The following is a 24,865-nucleotide window of genomic DNA, read 5'->3' on the forward strand; positions in this document are numbered from 1 at the left end:
ATTTTTAATTAATTTTTTATTGGTGCATTGTATTTATACATCATAATGGGATAAAAACTTGTGTAGGCATAAATGCACACATCACCCAGCCAGCCCCCACCCAGTTCCCACCTCCCTCCCTCCCCATCCCTCCCTCCCATGCTTGGTTTAGTAATTGACTTCGATATAAATAAGTACATTATGAGCTTTCTATTCTAATAGTTGGGAGAGTGGAACTTTCTCCATATGTATAATACGATCTGCTAGAACAAGCAATGCAAACTTTATCATATATTGAAGTAGTCTGCCATAAAGAGTGTATTTATTTTATGATGGCCTGGCTGCACTTCTTCCCTTTTAGAATGATTATTTTTAAATCATTTTATACTTCTAAAGACACATCTGCATGACAGCAATGAATGAGAGGATCAGGCTACCCAGAAAAGCTTCATATCTTGAGGGACAACTCTTTTCTTTTTCTTTTTTTCTTCTCTAGAATTATTGGTGAAGTTCATCTTTCAATTTAGTGGCAGAACTTTGCTTTGTGATGGAACTCTGTTTCAAAATTCTCTTGCTATGGACAGGCCAGAAGAGAGCCTGACGGTTAGGTACTCACCCTGACATTGTGAGGGTGCAGCCCTCCTGGATGCTGAGACATGTACTGGGCCAGGTCTGTGTGCTAAGGAAACAGCGAGAAGGAAAAGGTGGAGTTAGAGGTGCTCAGCTAGTGACCGGAGCAGACCATACAGCTGACTGTCAAAGAGGTTAAGGATGTGCAGACTGTGGTGTAGAAGGGTAGAAGCAGGTTTTCTGAGACTCACTGTTAAGGTCAAACACAGCATGTCTTTCAAACCAGCTGCTGGTAGAAGGAAGCCTGTTTCTTGGCACCAGCAACGATGCTCATTTTTAAATGGCTGGCATTGGACCTGACAGAAATTTTTTACCCTCCAAGTGTCCTTGGAGACAAGTCAAGTACACATGCCTTATAATTTCCTTCTGTTCATTTGAATATTTTCTTACTTCAAAAATAATAAATGAGTTGTTCTTTAGTAAGCTTATCCACAATTTTTAAATATCTTGTGATTTCTACCTTTATTGTCAAGGAAAAATGTTGGGTTCTGCTGAAAAAGTGAATAAAAATAGATTTCTTTGACGTGCAAAAGTTTAAGGTAGGAGGCAAACTCAATACCTAATCATTACTGGTGGTGAAGGGAAAAGGGACAGCAAAATTGTGGGTAAAGAAGCTGTACTAAAGGAGGACATAAGAACAATAAGGCTCTATGACTCACAAAAATGAAAATTTCCATGATCTCTTCCACATTATGAGGAAAGTTTTATCATGCCATAACATATTAACAGATTCATTATACAAGCATCAGGCCTTTTCTTTATGTGTTATAAAATGTTGGAGAACTTACCATGTATTCAAAAACGAATGTCAGGGTCTCTTTGGTCTGAACTATGTCATGCAGAAGCACAATATTGGCATGTTTCAAACCCTTCAGGAGAGAAGCTAGAAAGATTAAACAAAATATCCAGTCAATCCCTGATAATGAAAGTGCTGCCTTAAAAGCTATCAAGCAGTATTTATTTTTTAAACATTTCAAATTAAGCATTCTGCTTTTTTTTACAGCTAGAAATAAATCTCCTCCAAAGAATATTTAAAATGACAAAGGACTTTTATTATTTCGAAAACGATGAATCACTGCACTTACACAACCTACTGTTTCTATAGGCTAGAGTTGCTGTAAAAAAATATGTTTCCATTTACCTAATCAATTTCATCAGTGCACTTGAGCATTTTGTGAGAACTCTCCTCTGGGAATGGCCTTGTCTTTCCCCAGAGCTAGAAGATAGAGGTCCTGGGGAGATAAAGGCCCTTGGAGGAGCAATAACTAAAGTGCTCTGACATCTAGAGCAGGAATTTGCAACATGACCAGTCCAAAATGCAGTGGTCAGCAGGATTGGAAGATGTGATAGGTGAACCCGGGGGCAGGTGCATGAAGAATTGTTGAAACAATTGTTGAAACATAATGAGGAGTGAAGAGGTGTTCTTAAGGGAATGTTTCAAACTGCTGCAAAAAGGAGGAAATGCAAAGCTGAAAAGAGGAGAGGGCCAAACTTGGGGAGTCCACAGGGGTGGGAGTGGGGAGGGCTGGCAATGGTCTTTTGCTTCTTCAGTAACAGGTTAGGTGGACTTGGTAGTACATGCCTGTAACCCCAGTACTTGAGTGGCTGAGACAGGAGGATCATAGGTTTGAGGCCAGCCTCAGAGACTTACCCTTTTTCAAAATAAAAAATAAAAGGTAAAATTATGCTGGGTTAAATCCACAGTATCAGAAATAAACAACAACAACAAAAACCCCAGCAAGTTATTATTAGATTATTAAAGGCAGCCTTTTAAAGAAGAGAAGTTATTAAAAAAAAAAAAAAAGGCCAGCAGGGCGTGGTGGCAGCATACTTGTAATCCCCACGCTTGGAAGGCTGAGACAGGAGGATCGCACAGGTTCGAAACCAGCCTCAGCCACTTAGTGAGGCTCTCAGCAACTTAGTGAGACCCTGTTTCCAAGTAAAATATAAAATAGGTCTGGGAGTATAGCCTGGAGGTAGAAAGCCCCTGGGTTCTACCCCTATTATCACTTATCACACACACACACACACACACACACACACACACACACACACACAAAAGGCCAACAGTGGTTGGTAATGGGTTTAAAAGGAAGACCCCTGGCTTCAGGAGCATGAAAACTACAAAAGGCACAATAAGGAGATGGTCAGTCTCAGCTGAGGGCATCCCTGAATGATACAGTAGTGTCTCTAAGGCTTAAAAAGAGCTGTGGGTACAGCCTGGTGATAGAACACTTGCCTAACATGTGAGGCCCTGGGTTCAATCCCTAGCACTGAGAAAAAAAGAGGGGGGGGGTGATGGCACACACCGATAATGGTACTTGGGAAGCTGAGATGACAGAATCAAGACCAGCCTCAACTTAATGAGGCCCTCAGCAACTTAATGAGACTCTATTAAAAAAAATAGGGCACTGGGTGTGGTGGCACACACTTGTAATCCCAGTACTTGGGAGATTGAGACAGGAGGATCGCACAGGTTCGAAGCCAGCCTCAGCTAATTAGTGAGGCTCTCAGCAACTTAGTGAGACCCAGTTTCCAAATAAAATATAAAATAGGCCTGGGAGTATAGCCTGGAGGTAGAAAAGCCCCTGGGTTCCACCCCCAGTACCACAAAAAGAAAAAATAAGGTTGGGGTATAGCTTGAAGATAGAATGCCTCTGGGTTCAATTTCTAGGTACAACACACACACACACACACACACACACACACGCACACGCACACACACACGCACACAGACACACAAAATATAAAAACTATAGAGTATGCATGCATTTCATTAATCTCTTGTACAGACTCTTTCCCAATCAAAATTCTATAAAAGTAAAAATAAATGAACTCAAGTACTTTTTTTTTGTGGCACTTTTCTACCTCTGGGCTACACTCCCAGGCCTATTTTATACTTTATTTAGAAACAGGGTCTCACTAAGTTGCTGTGAGCCTCACTCAGTAGCTGAGGCTGGTTTAGAACCTGTGCGATCCTCCTGTCTCAGCCTCCCAAGTGCTGGGATTACAAGCATGCGCCACCATGCCCTACAGTACTTTTGAATTTGGGAATGAAGTTATTTCCTTTAGGAATCTTATTCTGTTGTAATGAATCTGTAGTTTTGCCCTTCTCACAGCCATTATCTTTCCAACTAGGACAGCTCTATTTTCCTCTGGGGACTAACCCTCTTCTGACTTGGTCCATACTCTTCTGGTGGGGCTGAGTTTACTTCCACCCAAGAGTGGGCATGTAACCCAGGACTGGTCAGTCAGTGCACAGCCACAGTGACTGGTTCAGAGATAGGTACAAAACCCAAACTTGGGGGAGTCCTACTTTGTGGTACCACTTTTCCACAGTGAGAGCTGAGTTTGTGGGATTTAGCCAGAAGACCAGCTAGGACCAAATCACCAATACCTAGTAACGACATGGCTGGGAATAAAACTAAGGCTGAGAAAACCCGTGTTGGGTCATGGAGAGTCATGGATTCCTAGTGTCCCTGTTTTGTACCCTGCAGGCCTGTAACTATCAGATCTGTGAGCCAGTGGATTTCCTTATTCATTAAGTCACTTTGATCTGGGAACCTCTTACCACCAAAGGAAATCAAAATCCTACTATGCTCTGAATTTTATTTTTTGACCCCCCAAATCCTAATGGACTAAACGTACTATTTTACTTTTACAAATGTGTTTTATAAATGTAGTTAACAGTTTCACAGGCATCCATTCCATCTTTCTAGTCCCAAACTGAAGACTACCAGGGACAGAGAGGGTGACTTTCTCTTCTGGATGCTGCCACACCACCCATTACAAGACTCAGCCAAGAGTAAGCACTTAATGTATCAAGCATATTTATCGAGTGTCTTAAGGAAGGACTGTCTTTGGAGCCAGCTGCCCTAATATGAATCCTGGCCCTGTCACTTCCTATCTGAATAAGCTCTGGAGAGTGTCTTGACCCATGTTCAATACAGTGGAAAGACACATCAGCTTTCCTGACTTAACCTCACAGGACTGATATGAAGATTCAATCAGATCCCAGCCGTAGAACCCTTGATAAATGAAAAACATTACATGAGAAAAATTCAAATTAATGTTCTTGAATCAGTTTCTTGATCCTCTTTCACCTTGAACCCACTAAAACCTCACTTTTAGTATTTGTGTGTGTAACTAGGGATTGAACCCAGGGGCATTCTACCTCCGAGCTACATTCCCAGCCCTACTTTTGATATTTTATTTTGAAACAGGGTCTCACTAAATTGCAGAGGGCCTCACTAAGTAGCTGAGGCTGGCCAAGAACCTATAACCCTCTTGTCTCAGCCTCCCAAGTACTGGGATTACAAGGTGCATCACCACCCCTGGCTTACTTTAGTCTTGATGTCTTGGTTGAGGTGTGTTTCTGCTAGAGTTTTTAACACTTTCCATATTTACAACCATGATTTCTAGCCATCTATTAGGAATGCTTATATTGTGTGTGTGTGTGTGTGTGTGTGTGTGTGTGTGTGTGTGTGTGTTACTGGACAGTGTACTCGGGGTCAGTCAACCTCCAAGCCACACACCCCATCCATATTTTATCTTATATTTTGAAACAGAGTCTCTCTCTAAGTTGTTGAGAGCCTTGCTAAGTTTTTGAGGCTGGCCTTGAAGCCGTGACCTTCCTATTTCCACCTCCCAAGTACTGGGATTATAAGTATGCGCCATCACACCCTGCATGTATTTTTATTATAAATTTCATGGGGATTTTTGTTCTTGGTGTTCAGTTGTTAGAGGTGAGGCAGTAGCTGAGCCAAGATGCTGCAGGATCCACTGTCTCTTGTCAGATGGTTCAGAGGACCATCGGCACTGCTTCACACAGGCCTTCTGAAAATAAAGTTTCAGAAAAACAAAGGCTGTTTCAGAAGGATAATAGAATTCCAGGACCACAAAAACAAAACAAACAAACAAAAAAGAAGCATAATCCCAAAGATCAGGAAAAATGAATCATGGTTGATTTTCACTCAGCTCATAAGATAGCTAATAATTTAGATAAAATAATGTAATGTGAGATAGTTAATAACTTAGAAATATATCACTTTCATCTCACGGTGATATAAGAATATTTAATTTCTTGGTTTTGTTTATTTTGTTGGGTTTATGGTTTATTTATGTAAACTTTTAGAAAAAGTAATGCTTTGCAAGTGCAATGGGTCATAATGTCTTGATGTTATTCTACCTTGTCCTGCTTTAGTTATGAAGAAAATGTACAGAGAGTGAGAATCGTATGTTTTCTCTCATATGCAGAAGCTGGGGAGTATTTGGGATACAAGAGGGACCTTAGATGATGGGGGAGAAACCCTAATGGAGCCAGGGAGGTGGTCCAGGGGAGGGTGGTAGGGGAGAGGGAGAATTAGTGAAGGAAACCCTTTCATTGGCATTAAGTCGATCTCAGTACCATGTAAGGGGAAGAGGAGGGAGCAGAGAGGGAGCCGGGGAAAGCTGTGTGCATGTATGTCACTACTACTCTGAACTATATTATGATGTGAGGCTACAATACACCAATAAAAGTCTTTAAAAATGATATTGATAACAAGGAAGCGTGAGGCTGCCTCTGAGTGTCTGGGGCGATGCTGTGTGGGGTGAGTGACTGCCTGGAGGTCACACTCTCTAGGCTGTAGGCTCCCCGAGGGCACAGACTGGATCATCCCAGTCTTTGCATCTTCAGCACCAGCAGGCCTGGAAGGTGGTGCTCAGTAAGTGCCGTGAATTAATGAAGACCAGGCCACTTGTGAAGAGAGTATGTAGGCGTCACCAATGGAGCTCACCTCAACTCCCACTGGCATTAAATATAAAGCATTTGGGAGCTGGGGATGCGGCTTGGTGGTAGAGTGATTGCCTAGCATGTAGCAGGCCCCAAATTCAATCCCCAGAAGTGCAGGAAAAAACAAGGGCTTGTAGTCCCTGATGTTACATTTCTGACCTGAATGTCACAAATCATATCAATGAGTCATATTGTACATTCAAAGAAAAGATATAATCTAGGTAAAAACAAATGTCAGATATGAAGTTACCACCTGATTATTTTTAAATTGTAATCCGTATCCCATACCATCAAGCTGACATTGAGTTTTATGAAGTTGTAATCATGGGTATATGAATTTGCAATCTCTATGATGTGATTTGATTATAGTCAATGGCAAACTTCTTGTCAATCAGGGCTGCCCTATCTATTTGTGGTAGTAGGTGACTCAAAAGTTCAATCCAGACTCTTCTTTCATCTCATCCTTAGATAATCTTTAGCTTTGTATTTATCATATATGTGGATTGGGAATAATTACTTTGTAATATCTGAAACTACCCAGTAGCTTAAAAGAATCTCACTTGAAACTTTCTAATTTGTTTATTTTTCCAGTACTGAAGATTGAATCCAGGGCCCACCTCTAAAGCTAAAGCTACACTCCCTGCCCTTTTTTTTTTTTTTTTTTTTTTTTTTGTACTGGGGATTGAACTCAGAGGCATTCTATCTCCAAACTATATCCCTTATCTTATCTATTTGGAAGCAAGTCTCACTAGGTTGCTGAGAGCCTTGTTAAGTTGCCAAGGCTGGCTTTGAGCCTGTGATCCTCCTGTTTCAGCCTCCCAAGTACTGGTATTACAAGCATGCATCACCACACCTGTTTTTTTTTTTTGTTGTTGTTGTTGTTATTGTTGTTCTTTATTTTGAAAAAAAGTTTCACTAAGTTGCAGAGGGCCTCACTAAGTAGCTGAGGCTGGCCATTAACCTGCAATCCTCCTGTCTCAGCCTCCCAAGTATTAGGATTGCAAGCGTGCACCACCACCCCCAGCTGAAACTCTAATTTAAATGACACAATTACTGGTGCTATAGAATCAATGATAAAACCAGACTTGTGAAATATTCAATATTATATATTATTTTTAAAGTATTTCTTCTGCATTTTCCTTAATTTTATTATAGAAGGCATCAGAAAAACAGATCTGTATTTACTTTTGCTCTTGCTAAGGGAGAAATGCTTAAGTCAAGCATTTCCAAATTTACATAGTAAAGTAGAAAGGATTTTAAATACAAATGGATTATAATAGTTAAAAACTCTGACCACTCACTCTGTGACCTCAGTTAAAAACTCTGACCACTCACTCTGTGACCTCAGATAAAAACTCTGACCACTCACTCTGTGACCTCAGATAAGCTACATAATTTCTTTGAGGTTAAGATTCCTTTAATTCTACAAAAAAAAATAATATATTTTACTTCCTAGGTCAGTGTAAAGGATTTTAAAAAAAAGGTTATGGGGGGGGAGGTATATCTTATGCCTGGTTCTCAGGCATAAAGGTTAGTTATATGACTACTTCTCAAGAAAACACTGCTTACAGTGGGGTGCAGTGGCACACACCTGTAATCCCAGTGCTTGGGAGATTGAGACAGGAGTTCACAGGTTCAAGGACAACTTTAGCAATGTAGTGAGACTTGTAGAAACCTAGTAAGATTCTGTTTCAAATTTTAAAAAAGGGCTGGGGGCTATAGCTCGAAGGTAGAATGCTCCTGGAATCAATATCTAAAAGCACAAAGTTAACTAAATTAATAAATAAATGGATCAAAGGTCCTTTGGGTTCAATCCCCACTACAATAAATAAATAAATTAATTAATTAATTAATAGCTGCTAATAGGCAGAAGATCCTAGGTTTAAACCAAAAGTTGATAAACTTTTAGAAGAAAATTTAAAATAAGGCACATTATTAAAATATTGATATAGAATTAAATAAAACTAATAACTATTGTTCTTATATAAAAACACAAAATTGTAACTTATTAAAGTGAAGGTATTTACTCCTAGTTGTGAGAATAAACATTTGAAATTTAAATCTGGGCCAATTATGAAAGGTTTGCTAAGCTGCTACAACACCTCTAATCTTTTAATTAAGAGTGAGAGTAGTAGAGCACATGTTTATCTTGTGCACTGCTGTGTATCTATCAGTCAGCAGACCACAGTAGGTGTTCAATAAATGTTTCTAAAACAAATTCATTGAAAATTATGGATATTTGAATCCGAGAAACTTGGCTTAAATCAGAGTAATATAGTGGAATAATAATATCTGCCACTAGAGTTGTTAAGAGGATTGAAAGGGGTGTGAAAAGGACATGGCATTTGGATTAAGATCCACTTTCCCTTATTGCTGTTTCTACTTTTGCTAATTTTGTAACATTATCTATTAAGATGAAATGAAAACAAACAGTACTCCCATTGACCAGATTATAAATAGCCACCTGTATTCTACCTATAGAGAGACTGTACATGTAGCAAAGTCCTGCTCAAAGCATCCGTGGCTGCCAGCTCCAGAAGAGTCATTCCTGCTTCAAGGCTTTTCAAAGAAGTCTGCATTACTCTTTCAGTTTTTCTGCACATGGCTCTCAGTTGCCTTTTCAGCTAGTGACCCTGGATTTTAATAATGAACTCCAGCTGTTCTCATTTTGCCTTTCAGCCCCTCTCATTTAACCTTCTGTCTCCCTGGTTTCATATCCTTAGAGTTCTTACAGAAAAAAATGGGACAGTGCCAAAGTCCTCCAACAAGGTCTCACAACTTCTTGAGAGAGAGCCTCTTTAACAGGACTCCAAGCTTTTACACTGATGGAAAGAGAAATGTTCATTCTTAGAAACTGGAAGCCTAACAACCTCCAATGTGTCAAAAATCCTTTTGTGGTTTTTAATATTATACAAGCAAAGCTTTCAGTAAGGGAAGTTCATAAAACAAACCAGGAAAGTCGAGTTGAGTACTACATGTAATTGTAAACACCTGTGATGGACAGGCAGCTTCTTGGTAGACATGCAATGAAGAAACATTTAGCAGACAGAACAATACAGATTCAGCTCCTCTGAACCATGCTGAGAGCCAGCTGTTAGCAAATCTGACAAAAAAGATCTCATTGTTACTATCAAATGAAAACCTGAAAATTTTGGCTATGGGAAAGCCCTGAGCAAAGCCAGCCTTAAGCAACTGGCAAATTCAAGTTCACAAAGGCAGTGCCTGCAGTATGGAGTGAACCCGGGCCTAGATACCCTCCCCTTAGGAGGGTGACCTGGGGATTTCTATTTGGTTCAGAAATACTGTAATCCATCCAAACATCTCTTCCTAAATGCGATCATCCTTTCTTGGGGACCTCTAATAAATACATGAGTGAATGCAGCTTCCATTATATTAAACACTTAAAACCACGTGTTACCCCAGAATGCACCTGATCCTACCAGGATGAGTTCCTGGCTAAACTGAGAGCCATCACCCTCTACTTAAGTTTAAAATGATGTATTTCCCAGGAGCCCTGAAAGACTTTTGAAAATGGCATCAAATCCAGTTATAAACTCATTTTCTGAATTGCTTTTTCTGTGCTTTTTGCACAACCCAGCCTTCCAAGCCCTGGTAGAAATCTGACTCCATTAGTCACTAACTCATTCTCATTTTGGTTTACAATGTCTTTTATATTCTTGTTCCTTGAATCCTCTGCTCTGTTGACTGAAAATGGCATAGAACAAAGATTGGGGGTTTCTCTTCATCTTTTACAAGACTCAGTAATATGCTTTGCATGTAGTATGTGCTTGGTATAGAAGAGAAGATAAAAGGGGAAGAAAGTGAGGCTGGGAAAGTGCTGTTTCTTTGAGTTTTGCTGCAATGGATAGCCATCCCATCATTATTTCAAATGGCTCATGTAAAAAAATTGATAAATTATATTTTTAATGATTTATTTTCACCGAATTGGCTTTTCACTTTTTATGGTGTAATTATTAATTGTTCTGATGGTCCACAAGAGACCGAGGCAAGAATGGAATAACAACAGCCAACATTTATTGAACTCTCCATTTCTTTATGCATATTCTCATCTAATCTTCATGGCAACTCCATGAAATATGTACTACAATTGTCCTCCTTCTGCAATCAACTGAGTCTTAGGTAAAGTCATCTACCACTGGTAATTGGTAGGCCTACTATGTAAACCAGAATCCACCCCCATCTGCCTGTTATACAGCCCAAGGTACAAAGAAAGTACTGGCACAACACTAAAATATGTGCCTTCCCAAAGAGCTTTTCAAGTACTATCAAAACAACAGGCTAGATGATGGCGACCGAGAAAAGCGGGGCTTAAGAGCCCCGCTAACAACCAATCTCCAGTACCACAAAATCAGCGCCTTTCATAGCCAGAAAACACCATCACCAGAGAAACAAAAAAATCACCAGGCTCCAGAGAGAAAGCGGACTGAGAACAGAGCTCAGAGCCACAGAGGAGATACACCGGCCTCACGCCCGAGGACGCGGCAGCAGCGCCATACTGCCGGTGGCAGCAGCAAATTCACCGGACAGCTACAGCAAGCTGAGGTGAGCCGCTGCGGAAGAGCCAGGTGGGATCTTTTGGCGCAGGGAGCATCTAAAGCTCCCAGTGGCTGAGCTCAGCACACGCTGCAGGGACTCAGAGTGGAACTCAAAACCAGAGAAGAAAAATACGCCAGTCTCACGGCCGAGGGCGTGGCAGCGGCGCCATATTGCCACCGGCGGCAGCAGCAGTGAATTCACTGAGTCCAGTACAGCTACATCTGCGTACTCAAGAACAGTGAGTCAAATTGCGGGCCACAGAGGAGAAATCCCAGTACTGTACTCCCTGGGACTTGACCCAGTGGGGAAGTGGTGGTGGCAGAGATATCACACCATAGGAGAACGTGCAACCTAGCACCCCCCATAGTCTAAAGCAGCCTCTATCGACTCCTTGGGTCGGAGACTCTGTGATACAATCCAGTAAAGGAGTAGTGGGGTCTTTTATCTATTTTGAGTTAATATTTGTATATGGGATTAGGTAAGGGTCCAATTTTATTCTTTTCCATGTAATTATTATTTTTCAACAATATTTAGTTAAAAGATTATTATTTCCACCACCAAATGTTCGTGGAAACCTTGTCAAAAATAACTTGACAATATAGGGAAGAATTTAGCTCTAGGCTTTTATTTAACTCCAATGGTTTATATATCTGCCTTTAGAACAGTACTACACTGTTTCAATTATTGTAGCTTTATATGGTTTGAAATCAGAAAATATATATCTTCTAGCTTTGTTCTTTTTCAAGATCGTTTTGGGTATCTAGAATCCATATTCCATATTAGGATAGATTTTTTTCTGAAAAATAAATATATAAATATATGATAGTTTCACCTAAGAAAAAAATAGGAAAAAAATATTCTCTGGTAAGAAAGAAAGCAAAAAGAAATATTGAAATGTTTTCATGTAATTTTAATTTTTCCACATTATTTAGTTAAAAGATTATTATTTCCTCCACCAAATGTTCGTGGAAACCTTGTCAAATATAACTTAACAATATATGGAAGAATTTAACTCTAGGCCGTTATTTAGCTCCAATAGTTTATATATCTGCCTTTAGAACAGTACTACACTGTTTCAATTATTGTAGCTTTATATGGTTTGAAATCAGAAAATATACATCTCCTAACTTTGTTCTTTTTCGAGATCGTTTTGGGTATCTAGAATCCATATTCCATATTAGGATAGATTTTTTTCTGAAAAATAAATATATAAATATATGATAGTTTCACCTAAAAAAAAAAAGAAAAAATATTCTCTGGTAAGAAAGAAAGCAAAAAGAAATATTGAAATGTTATCTTTATGTTATCAAAAGCTTGGTATCAGACAAATGAAACTGTTATGTGAGATTATCATTTTTAATTTTGGATAAATTGATATAATACTAGATGTCAACCACTAAGCCAAGCATGGGAAGGAGGGATGGGGAGGGAATGGGTTGGGGATCGGGTGGGGGTTGACTGGCGATGTGTGCATGTATGTCTAAAAAAGTTTTCTTTGTATCCCACTATGATGTATGAATACAGTGCACCAATTTAAAAAAAACAGGCTATGTTCAGGCAAATTTCCCATGAAGAATTAGTGTGATGATATATTTTTCACTTTTTATATTAATCTTTGGGGTTATATAGGCATAGTTTTAGTACCCAGCATGAGGTCAAATATGTGGAAAGTAGTAAATACTCACTGAGTTCATAGTTTTGGTCAAGTGATATAACAGTTTTGAATCTTAATGTCCTCAGGAATAGATAATAAGTCAATAGTGTAAATACTCTTGGAAAACTAGTCTCAAGAATAAATTGCAATTATAATATTACCTCTAGGAATATCAGAAATCAGATGCTGAAAAAATAAACTTAATGTATTTGTGTGTGTGCGCGCGTGTGTGTGTGTGTAATGGTTTTTAGGGTGGCATTTTTATTGGTTAATATCAGTATGTTTCAACACTATGATTTTTTTTAAAAACAATATATTTTTAATCAAATCTAGGGATCAAAACAGATCTCGGGTCCATTTTTCCCGTTCTTACCTTCCCGGATAGCTGTAAATGGGACTCCTTCCTCTGCGTTCATGCTGATGACTTTTAAAGCCACTAGTTGTCCGTTTATCCTAGAAAAGTGAGTGGAGGGCATGGCACACACTTATTGAGATGGTCCAAAGCAATATGCACTAAAGATTGCTTAACAAAAGGAGTTTCAATTCAAAATATATTCCAGCATATGGACTTACACTTTACTCAAAACAAGAAGTTCAATATACATATTAAATGTATGTAATATATGACATAAAAACGTATATATTTCAAAACATTTTCTCTTTACTAAAGTGATACACGTTCATTAGAAAAAATTAGAGAACACGGGAAAACACAGAGAAACCATCTCCCTCATAGTGCGGTGATGTGCACTCTTCCTTTTATTTCCCTTTCATGCACTTATTTAAGCCTCCCATACTTTTCATCAGACTTCCTGTGGAAGCCCCGCAGCAGTCCTCTGCTTTAACACTAGTACTTAGGGGGGTATCCTTTTAAAATAGAAGTTGAAACAAGTCATTTCTCTATTCAAAACCCACAGTATCTACACACTTCGCTCCAAGTGTCAGCCAAATTCTTTAAAGGCCTCCTAAGTGCCCCCTGATGTATCCAGGCCTCACCGTTCTCTCTCTCTCCCCACTTCTCCTCCTCTCCCTTTAGTCATCATTTCGTCTATGATGTAAGCTAGGTGCCCAGAATAGAGATTTCAATTTTAATGTAGGCATTAATATGTTGGTTTTAATACAGTGGGATTCATATAATAGTGTTAGCAATTTGTTCTTTCTCTACTTAACATTTTTTCTTATCATTCATTATTGTGAATGAAATTAATGATAAGATAGAAATTAATGATAAGAAATTTAGTCATGGTATAGTATTTCATCTTTTTTATTTTTTATTTTTTTGTGTGTGGTATTGGGGATTGAACTCAGAGGCAATCTTCCTCTGAGCTACCTCTAGCCCTATTTTTTATCCTTTATTTTGAAACAGGTCTCACTAAGTGGCAGAAGGCCTCACTAAGTAGCTGAAGCTGTCCGAGAACCGCGATCCTCCTGTCTCAGCCTCCCAAGTCCTGAGATTACAAGTGTATGCCACCACGCCTGGAAATATTTCATCATATTAACACACCACAATTGGTTAAACCGATTCCAAATGCTTGTAAATTATTTGTAGCTTTTAACTATTATAAATGTACTTTGATGATCATATTTGTAGATTAATCTTTTCACACACACAGTTATTATTTCCTTAGGGTAGATGTGGAATTGCGAAGTCAGGGTATTCAATGCACATGTTTTATTGACTTGAACTCATGTTGCCATATTAGTTTGCTGAGCGGTCACAACTCCAACAGCCACGAGAGTGGCCATTATGTCACTCCCAGGCTAACACTGAGCAGGGTTTTGTTTTTATTTTTGTTTTTTATACTTTCCCTTAAAAAAAAAAAAACCACAGCATTAGATATTTAAAATTTTAAGAAAATAATAGAGAAAGCTTCCATGCACCTTGCATGCAGTATCTTCTATTGTTTTCATCTTATACTAGTAAGGTACATTCATTATAATTAATGAACCAATATTGATACATTATGATTAACTAAAGCCCATAGCTTATTGGGATTTATCTAGTTTTTACCTGATGCCCTTTGTATTGTCTGAGATCCTTCAGGGTTACACACCCTGTTGCTGGGCTTCCTGAGGCTCCTCGGCTGTGACAGTTTCCCAGATTTTCCTTGTGTTTGATGACTTTGACAGGTTTTTGTTTACAATCCCCCCCCATTATGGAGATCAAACCCAGGGATGCTCTACACTGAGCTACATCCCCAGCCCTTTATACTTTGAGACAAGGTCTCACTAAGTTTTCCAGGCTCACCTCCAATTTGGGATCCTCTTACTTCAGTCTCCTTAATAGCTGGGACTACAGGTTTGCATCACTGCACCAGACTACCTGGACAGTTTTGAAGAGTAGCAGTCAATTATTTTATGAGATAGGCCTCTTTGGATATTTTTCTGATGTCTTCTTATGATTAGATTAAGGTATGAGTTTGGGGATGGTAAAGAGACCTTTTCATCATATACTGTGATGAAAGATTCATACTGTCACCATGACTTGGGACTGTGTGTGTGTGTGTGTGTGTATGTGTGTGTGTATGTGTGTGTGTATGTGTGTATGTGTGTGTATGTGTGTGTATGTGTGTATGTGTGTATGTGTGAGTATGTGTGTATGCGTGTATGTGTGTGTATGCGTGTATGTGTGTATATGTGTGTATGTGTGTATGTGTGTGTATGTGTGTATGTGTGTATGTGTATGTGTGTATGTGTGTATGTGTATGTGTGTATGTGTGTATGTATGTGTGTGTGTATGTGTGTGTATGTGTGTATGTGTGTGTATGTGTGTATGTGTGTATGTGTGTATGTGTGTGTATGTGTGTATGTGTGTGTATGTGTGTATGTGTGTATGTGTGTGTATGTGTGTATGTGTGTATGTGTGTGTGTGTATGTGTGTGTGTGTGTGTGTGTGTGTGTGTGTGTTAATGGGGACTGAACCTAGGGACATTTAAACTCTGAGATACACCCCAGCCATATTATTTATTTTTTATTTTGAAACAGGGTCTAAGTTGTATAGGGCCTTGCTAAGTTGCTGAGGCTGGCTTTGAACCTGCAATCCTCCTGTCTCAGCTTCCTGAGTACCAGGATTACAGGTATGTGCCACCATGCCCGGCTGATTTAGGACTTTTGATGTTGACTTTAATTATCTGTCTGAGGCAGCATCTATCAAATTTCTCTCCTAAAAGTTACTATTTCCCCTCCTTTCCACACTGGACTTTAGGGTGAATGTCAGAATGAGTAGCCCACACTTAGGCGTGGCAAGCCAGGATCTAGCTCCTTGAAGGTAGATTATCTGCATAACTTATTTGGAATTCTTCCACATGAGAGGTTTATTTCTCCCTATTTATTAATTTATTGAACTGTTTATATTAGTATGGACTTATACACATTTCATTATGTGGGTTACAATTCATTACAATACTACTTTCTTTTTGTTTCTCAAATTTTTGTAGATTTGTCCTTGGAAGTGCTTTCAATTGGCTTTCAGTTACTTTACCACACCATCACCATTACGTGTTTGTTTTTTGCTTTTATCTTCACATTGTTTCTTTGATATGTCTTTTTAAAAATTATTTATGGTGCTGGGGATTGAACCCATATTTATCTATGGTCCTGGGGTTTGAGCTACTTTTTGTTCTTAAATTTGAAACCATCTCACTAAGTTATTGCAGGCTGGCTTCAACCCTGTGATCCTCCTGTCTCAGCTTCCAAGGTACTGGGATTACAGAGATGCACCATTGTCTTTTCTTATACTTGTACTAAACAATTTTAATTATTGTCACTTAGAATATTATCAGTTGGCCTTTTGTGGATTCTACATCTGTTAATTCAAACACAGATTGAAGATATTTGGGGGAATATACAGAGAACTCAAGCAACTCAACACTAAGAAAACAAAGCATCCAATAACAAAATGGGCAAGCAAACTAAACAGACACTTCATGAAAGAAGAAATTCAAATGGCCAATAAATGCATGAAAAAATGCTCAACATCATTGGCAATCAGAGAGATGCAAATCAAAACCTGCCTGAGATTTCACCTAACTCCAACTAGAATGGCAATCATTCAAAACAAACAACAACAGATGCTGGCGAGGTTGTGGAGAAGTGGGAACTCTAAGATATTGTTGGTGGGATTGCAAATTAGTGCAACCACTTTAGAAAACAGTATGGAGGATCTTCAGAAGAATGGGAACAAACTTACCATTTGATCCAGCAATACCACTTCTGGGTATCTACCCAAAAGAAAGTAAACAAAACTACCAAACTAATGCATGTGTATCTATGTTCATAGCTGCACAATTCACCATAGCCAAGCCAAACTATGGAACCAGCCAAGATGTCCATCAACAGATGAATGGATTACAAAACTGTGGGATGTGTACACAATGGAATTTTACTCAGCCATTAAAAAAACTCAATTGCATCATTTTCAGGGAAATGGATGGAACTGGAGGACATTATACTAAACGAGATTAGTCAGTCACAAAAAATAAGAAAACAGATGCTTTCCCTTATATGTGAAAGCTAAGGAGAAATGGGTCATAGGAGGAACTTTAGATGAAAAAGGAAATCCTATAGAGGAGCAAACAAGACAACCTAAAGGAAGAGAAAGGAGGGGGGAAGAAGGAAAATTTCTAAAACACACAATGTACTCAAACATATCAAAGTCAACCACTAACCAAGCAAGGAAAGGAGGGACGGGGAGGGAATGGGGTGGGAATTGAGTAGGGGTTAAATCAGTGATGTGTACATGTATGTACACACAAGTTTTTTACCCCAATATGATGTATGAATACAATGCACCAATAAAAAATTGAAAAAGAAAATATTTGGGGAAAAATTGCATCTAAACTGAACATCACTGATTTTTTTTCTTGACATTATTTCCTACCAATACAATATAACAAGTATTTACGTAGCATTTACACTGAGTTAAGTATTAGGCTATGTCCGAATGCTGTGTCATTTTATATAAGAAATTTGAGCATCCATTGGTTTTGCTCTGTCTGCGTCCTGGAACCAATCCTACCTCCAGGGATTGGAGCATGCTTGCTAGAGAGAGAGATAGAGAAAGAGAGAGGGAGGGATAGAGGAGAGAGAGAGAGAGAGAGAGAGAGAGAGAGAGAGAGAGAGAGAGAACACTTTTGAGCTATATCCCCAGATCTTTTGTAAATTTTTTGTTTTGAAACAGGGTCTTGCTAGATTGCTGAGTCTCACTACCTTGTTGGCACTGGCCTTATACCTGTGATCCTGGCCTTGTACCTGTGATCCTCAGCAACACAAGTACAGGGATTACAGGTGTGCCTGGCTCTAGAGTTTTAAAAACTAGAAATTGAAGTTGAGATAGCTACTTAAGGGAGATATTTCCCAACTGAGATAGCTAATTGGGAGAGCAGTAGATTGAAAAACAAGGAATTGAAGTTGAGATAGCTAGTTAGGAGAGATTTCCCAACTGAGATAGCTAATTGGGAGAGCGGTAGATTGAATAACTAGAAATTGATGTTGAATTTATCAGATGCTTTTTTGGCATCTATCTTTATGGTACTTTAAAAATGTTTTACATTATAAATGTAATGCCTTTGTGGTAGGGAATAAAATGAAAAATTTAAGAGTAATCCTTGTTTCCCTGCCTTAGTTTAAACCTAGAGAATATCTAATATCATCTGGGCATGGTGGCACACACCTGTAACCTCAACTACTTGGGAGGCTGAGGCTGATGGGTTGCAAATTTGAGGCCAGCCTCATCAATATAGCAAAAGCCTGTCTCAAAATAAAAAGGGCTGGGATGTAGCTCAGTGATAAAGCCCCTCTGGGTTCAATTCCCAATAATACACACACTTTTTTTTTAAAATATTGGACATAGCCAGGTGTGGTGGCATGGGCCTCTAATTCTAGTTCTTGGGAGGCCGAGATAGGAGGATAACAAGTTCCAGCCCAGCTTCAACAACTTATCCAGACCTTGTTTCAAAATAAAAAACACTGGACTGGAGATATAGCTTGGAGGTAGAATGCCCCTGGATTCAATCCCAAGAATCCCCCCACACACAAATATTGGACATGTTTTTATATTAGTATGCCTATTTCTTACTTTATATATGACTGCATACAATTTCATAGTATGGTGATTATTTGATCCTTTATTGATGGATATTTGTGATTGGGTTTTTATCTATTCTAAATCTTTCTATAAGCAATGTACCTCTACTTACATATCTCTGGGCACTTAAACAAGTATTTCTAATATGCTTTTCATTCTATTGTTGGGATGAGTTCTTTGAAGGAATCTTTTATCTTTGTAGCTCCTAGGATAATCCACTGATGTGAATGAAATGTATATATAGAATACATTTAAAATTCTTCACAATCTTGTCTTAATAAGTAAAAATAAATACACAAACTCTAAGATAAATAATAAATATTTGGTTTTATAATATTAGATTTGTTTGTTTGTGGTGGTACTGGGGTTCCTGGAAGCCCTTCTACCTCTGGGCTACACTCCCAGACCTATTTTATATTTTTTTATTTGGAAACAGGGTCTCTTAAGCCAGTGAGGCTGGCTTCGAACCTGCGTGATCCTCCTGTCTCTGCCTCCCAAGCACGGGGATTACAAGCGTGCGCCACCACGCCCGGCAGTAATATTTGATTTTTTAAAATAACACTTAACCACTACTAAGATGTTATTTTTCTCCACTGGAATAATATACATGAAAGAACTAAGAACTTCCACTGTTCCCAACCTAATTAAAAAGCAGCAGAATTCAGTTTTCCAAAATGGGTAGTTGGCTTTTAGATAGGCATTAATTTTATTCTCCAGACATTTTATATATTTTGCAAGTGCAGAAAACTCAGACAGTTTATATATTTTGCAAGTGCAGAAAACTCAAGATTTGCCGGGTGTGGTGGTGCACGCTTGTAATCCCCGCGTTTGGGAGGCGGAGACAAGAGGATCGCGCAGTTTCGAAGCCAGCTGCGCTGGTTTAGGAGACCCTGTTTCCAAATAAAACCTATAAAATAGGTCTGGGAGTGTAGCCTGGAGGTAGAAGGGTTTCCAGGAACCCTAGTACCACCAAAAGAAAAAAAAAAAGAAAGAAAGAAAGAAAGAAAGAAAGAAAGGAAAGAAAAGAAAAGAAAAGAGAAAAGAAAAGAAAAGAAAAGAAAAAAAAACCTCAGGATTTACTTTTTTTTTTTTTGCATTTCCCATACTTTACAGAGACAGCTTCAGTTTCTCCTATGAAGGCAAGGTAGAAGAACGAAGCTGCAAACTTATTAGGTTGTTATTGAAAACCTCTGCCACTGTGATTTAGAAAGGAATATGAGAAACTCTTGAGACATCTTGCCCACTGTGTTTCCCACCAGGCAATAACTGCTCTTTGGGTCAATAGCAGAGAAAGTCTACTTTCTCTGAATTGAGTAGAAGAGAGCAAAGGCAGATAAACATTTTTGGGGGCTGATTTTAATTGGGCGCTGATTTTAATTGGAGTCAGACAGGTTTGTTTTTCTTTCAAGGATACTTAAATCATGTCTCTCTCCTGATAGCCCTGGTGTTTTGCACTGGTCCCCAGTGCTGTGAGTTTCTGAGATGTGTCATCTGGTTTTATAATGTGAAATCAGGGGGTGGAATCCTCATCTCTTAAAGTCCCATGCAGCCGTAAGTCACTCACCTGCTAATCCCCTTGTAAACTGTAGCATAGGAACCTTCACCCAGCTTCTCCAGGTTCAGGTAAGATGAGGCTGCCCCAAAAGGGAGGCTCTTCCTCTGTGGAAAGGGAATGGGGAGTGGGGGAGGTGGGGAAGACAGAGTACTTTTTTTAGTGTTGACTTTTCCCCCTAGGGATGTTAGACAGTATTGTGAGAGGTGCCTGGGAAGGCCACTCAGTAATTTCCCTGGAAGTTGAGGGCCATCTTCCCTAGACAAGCACACATGACATTCTTTTTGATCAACGTCGAGGACTCACCCACTGAAAGCCCTGCCTCAGATCCTCTTCTTGAAAAGAATCGCTATTACTCCGTGGCCTTTTACTCTCCAACTTCCGGGCACCAACAGCCTGAAGTCCCCTGGGGTGAAATGAAGTCATGGAACAGGATGCTTCTTTTAGGTCTGTTAGCTAGAGAAAAGAGAAAGTGCAGGAATAAAATCTATGCAAAGTCTATGCAAGATTCAGTTGCCGGCAAATCCATTTTTTCTTTATTTGCCTGATTCTCATTCTTCATGTTTTCTATGCTTCTTTCTACATCTCTAAAAGGCACCTCTCTTCAAAGTCAGATCCCTAAAAAAAGACCACAATGAAATACTACATTTTCCCTTCACCTAAATATATACGTGTATGTCTTTAATGCTTGTTAACCTACATCTTCTTTGATGCATGCTTTTCAATTTTTCTCTGTTTAACTCAGTTTTCTTCTCCCTGTCCCCCTCCCCATGTCTACTTAATTTATGGCTTTAGGGGAATTATCTTCTAATACAGCATTGCTAATAGCCATGAGCTAATTATTGAAATTTTGAATCCACAGCACATCAATACTGCAGCTTGCCTTTTTGAGGTTCAGCTCTGCAATTCAGAACCTCAGAGAAGAACCACTTTCTCTACTTCAAGGGAGTTTTGTGCAGCCCAAAGCCAAGGATTATTTTTCCCTTTTGGTTTACAAGCACAGCTCCCCATTTGATAACTACAGCCATAAATTTCTGTGACTTTAATAGAATTTTCTTTTTATGGGTTTAGACCTACCGCAGAAGAATCCGACCCTACTACAGAAAGGGAGCGTCTGTCTGAACTCCTTGGTTTATCAAAGAGAAAGATGCTCCTCCTGGAATACAAATACCTCGAACGCGGTTTCCATCGTCACAGGCTGGCTCCTCCGACAACTGTGTGCCTCGCCACCCTCCGAACGGTGATAGCAGCTGCATCCAGGCTGCAGGCTCTTTGCACATAGCTCTTGACCCATAATCTTCCAGGTTCAAGGAGAGAGCCTGCACTTGAGTCGCTCCCCCTCTGCCTCTCCAGTGGTTCACTCCCTTTTTGCCAGAGGTCAGCAGCATGGAGCTTTCATATGACTCACATGAGGGCTCAGCCTGGAGCAACCTCATGACTTCAGCAGTTTTTCCTTATCAGTGAAAGAACTCGACATCAGAAAGGCTGCAGTTTGCATTTGCATGTGCACAATTCAGAATAAGGCTGCTAAGATCGAAGAGAATAAAATGGGGGCACATTTACGGATCTTATTCCAGTCACAAATGAGTGCCATTAGTATACATACTTTTTATGAATTTACATTGCTTATCCATGTGATCATATTTACATGATATCATTGATAGTGATGTTAATATTGATTAGGCTTCCCTGGTGCTAGACAAGCTGAGGAGTTTTTTTTTTTCCCCTCCCTGCCTTTCAAGTGAAAGCATTTTGGTTTCCTGACTTTAAAACAAATTTGCAACTGAGCCAACAGTTAGTGGTCAAAGAAACTACAGAATCAGAATAGAAAAAAGCTGAAGATGCCTACTCCATCTTTTTGGCTCCAAGCAACAGTGTATCTAGCAGTGCTGGAGGGGTAGTAATTCATTCATTTATTCAAACACTATGTAGTGAGCACCTATGTTATTCTTTTATTTGTTTTCAGTTCTGGGGATTGAACCCAGGAGCATTCTATCCTTGAGCTATATCCCCAGCCCTAGCCCTATTTTTTATTCTTTATTTTGAAACAGGGTCTCACTAAGTTGTGGAGTGCCTCACTAGTAGCTGAGGCTGGCTACGAACCTGCAATCCTCCTGTCTCAGCCTCCCAAGTACCGGGACTACAAGAGTGCACCACCACACTCAGCTAATTTTTTTTCTCTTTTCTTTCTTGATTTTTTGGAACACAGGGGCATTCTACCTCTGGGCCACAATCCCAGACCTATTTTGTGTTTTATTTGGAAATAGGGTCTCACTACATTGCTGAGAGCTTCAATAAGTAGCTGAGGCTGGCTTTGAACCTGTGCAATCCTCCGGTCTCAGCCTCCCAAGTACTGGGATTACAAGCGTGCGCCACTACACCTGGCTCTCAGCTAATTCTTAATTACTGTACAGATAAGGATGTGAACCAGTGGTGGAGAAAGGGGAGTTTGAACAAAATGTCTTTTTCCTTCTTTTCCTCTTCTTTCCTCTATTCCTTCCACATAAGCATAATTAATGTTTTCTATGTGTAAAATACTGTTTAGTACTTGACATATCTAGGAATCTGGCTCAGTTACACTGGCAACTTATCAAGGCCCTCAGCAACTTATTGAGACCCTGTTTCAAAAGAAAAAAGCAGGGCTGGGGGTGTAGCTCAGAGGTAAAACGTTCTGGGTTCAATCTCCAGGTTTTATATAAAAAAAAAACTTTTCAGATAATATAACTATGAGCATGTATTTAAGTTTTATTTTAAAATTGGCACAAGAAAAGAGGTCTAAAACAAGCCAATTCAAAGATCACACAAAATTGGGACTTTTTTTTTTATATGTGTGGTACTAGGGATTGAACCCAGGGGCATTCTATCTCTGAACTATACACCCATCCCTATTTTTTTATTTTTTGTTCTGAAACAGTGTCTTGCTGGGTTGCTGAGGGTTTCACTGTGTTTCTCAGGCTGTCTTCAAACCCGCTGTCTGAGCCTCCCAAGTACTAGAATCACAGACATGTGCCACCATGGCTGGCAAAAATTAGGACATTTCATAAAAAGAGGGACTAATTATACTAATATAAAAAGGAGCAATAAAGGAATAGGCTTAAAACTATTAAACCTTTGACAGACAACTGGGAGAATGAGAACACTAATTTTTCATACTATTTAATTCATTAGAATTTATCATAAAATTAATTTTAATATTTTATCAGAAATGTTTTTTCTACCTAAAAGGAGACTGTGAATTTTATCATATAAATGTTATGTGCTAACCCATAATTAGATAATTTTCTATCATAAATTTTAGAATTTTTAAATGGCCAGCATTTTTGTTACTCCAGGGAATTATCCATCTAAATCACAGGTATGCTAGAACACAATAGCTTGAATTCTGTTGTTATTGAGGATTAAACCCAGGTGCATTTATTTGCTGGGCTACAAGCCCACTCCTATTTTTAAAATAGGATCTTGCTAAGTTGCTGAAGCTGGTCTCATGCCTATCTCAGTCTCCCAGGTACTGGGATGACAGGCATAGGGCCCTGTGCCTGGGTTGGAATAATCCAAAGGGTTAAACCACTCCTGAAATACTACAATGCGCTACCAAGTAGAAACTGCAAAATATCATTCAGAATTTTTCAAAAATTAAAAAATTTATGGTCTTACTTAAAGTCAAGAAAAATATATGAGATGACTTCTTAAGATGTTTTCTTTTTAAAATTTTTTTTTCTTGGTGCACTGTAGTCATACTTCTCAATAGGATAGAAAATTTGTGGAGATATACATGCGCACACCACCTAATCAGCCCCTACCCAATCTCTAACTCCCTCCCCTCCCTCCTACCCATGCTTGGCTTCCTGACTGACTGATATGTTTAAATACATCATGTGCTTTAAAGAGTTTCCCTTATCCTCCCTCTTACCCCTCAGATATGTCACCTACATTGCTCCTCCATAGGGTCCCTTCTTCATCTAGAGTTCCTCCTGTTACCCATTTCTCCCTAATGTTTTGCACATTAAGAAAAGCATATGATTTCTAATTTTTGTGACATTTCACTGTAAATGCCATAATTTTGTTCTCCCTTATAGCTGAGAAAAATTCCACTGTGTACATATCCCATAGTTTTGAAATCCACTCATCCGTTGAAGGACATCTTGGCTGGTTCCACAGTTTGGCAATGGTGAACTGTGCAGCTGTGAACATGGTTGCTCATGCGTTAGTTTGGTAATTTGGTTTTCATTCTTTTTGGTAGATACTCAGAGGTCATATTGCTGGATCATATGGTAAGTTCGTTTTCCTTCTTCTGAGGGTCTTCTATACTGTTCTCCAAAGTGGTTGCACCAACTTGCAATCCCACCGACAATGTATTAGAGCTTCTATTTCTCCACACTTATTCCCACTCACTGAAAACCTGAAAGCCAGAAGGTAACTTTGACAAAATGATCCACTCACAACCAATTTTTTTTAGTAGAGGTCACTTGGATCTGGAAATCTGCTGAGAGATCAGATGAGGCAGCGGCAGCTTCTAGTGCTTTCTGGCCACACAGTTGAAGAAACTCGCTGGCCCTTTGCTGTGGAGCAGGCCCCAGTTCCAAGCCTGCTGTGCAACAGGCTCCAGGCCTAGCCTAGCTGGTTCTAGACCCGGCC

At 39.3% G+C, this 24,865-nt stretch overlaps 1 protein-coding gene across 3 annotated transcripts in view; it reads right to left on the bottom strand.

The window, feature by feature from the left end:
- Positions 1-21,524, bottom strand: part of CDK15 (cyclin dependent kinase 15) — a gene marked incomplete at both ends in the record, with an annotated part of 96,168 nt that extends 74,644 nt beyond the window's left edge. For 2 of the 3 annotated variants that reach the window (XM_080690140.1, XM_080690138.1), the window contains 6 exons: positions 596-658; positions 1,398-1,492; positions 12,967-13,046; positions 20,243-20,337; positions 20,537-20,686; positions 21,402-21,524. In XM_080690140.1, the coding sequence (XP_080546266.1) occupies positions 596-658; positions 1,398-1,492; positions 12,967-13,046; positions 20,243-20,337; positions 20,537-20,686; positions 21,402-21,524 (606 nt within the window). The remainder of the gene's footprint in view (positions 1-595; positions 659-1,397; positions 1,493-12,966; positions 13,047-20,242; positions 20,338-20,536; positions 20,687-21,401) is intronic. The other variant, XM_080690139.1, reaches the window with a different exon arrangement.
- Between the last annotated feature and the right edge of the window lie 3,341 nt (positions 21,525-24,865).

This window comes from Muscardinus avellanarius (genome assembly GCF_963383645.1).
Source record: "Muscardinus avellanarius genome assembly, chromosome: 2".
NCBI lineage: Eukaryota > Metazoa > Chordata > Mammalia > Rodentia > Gliridae > Muscardinus > Muscardinus avellanarius.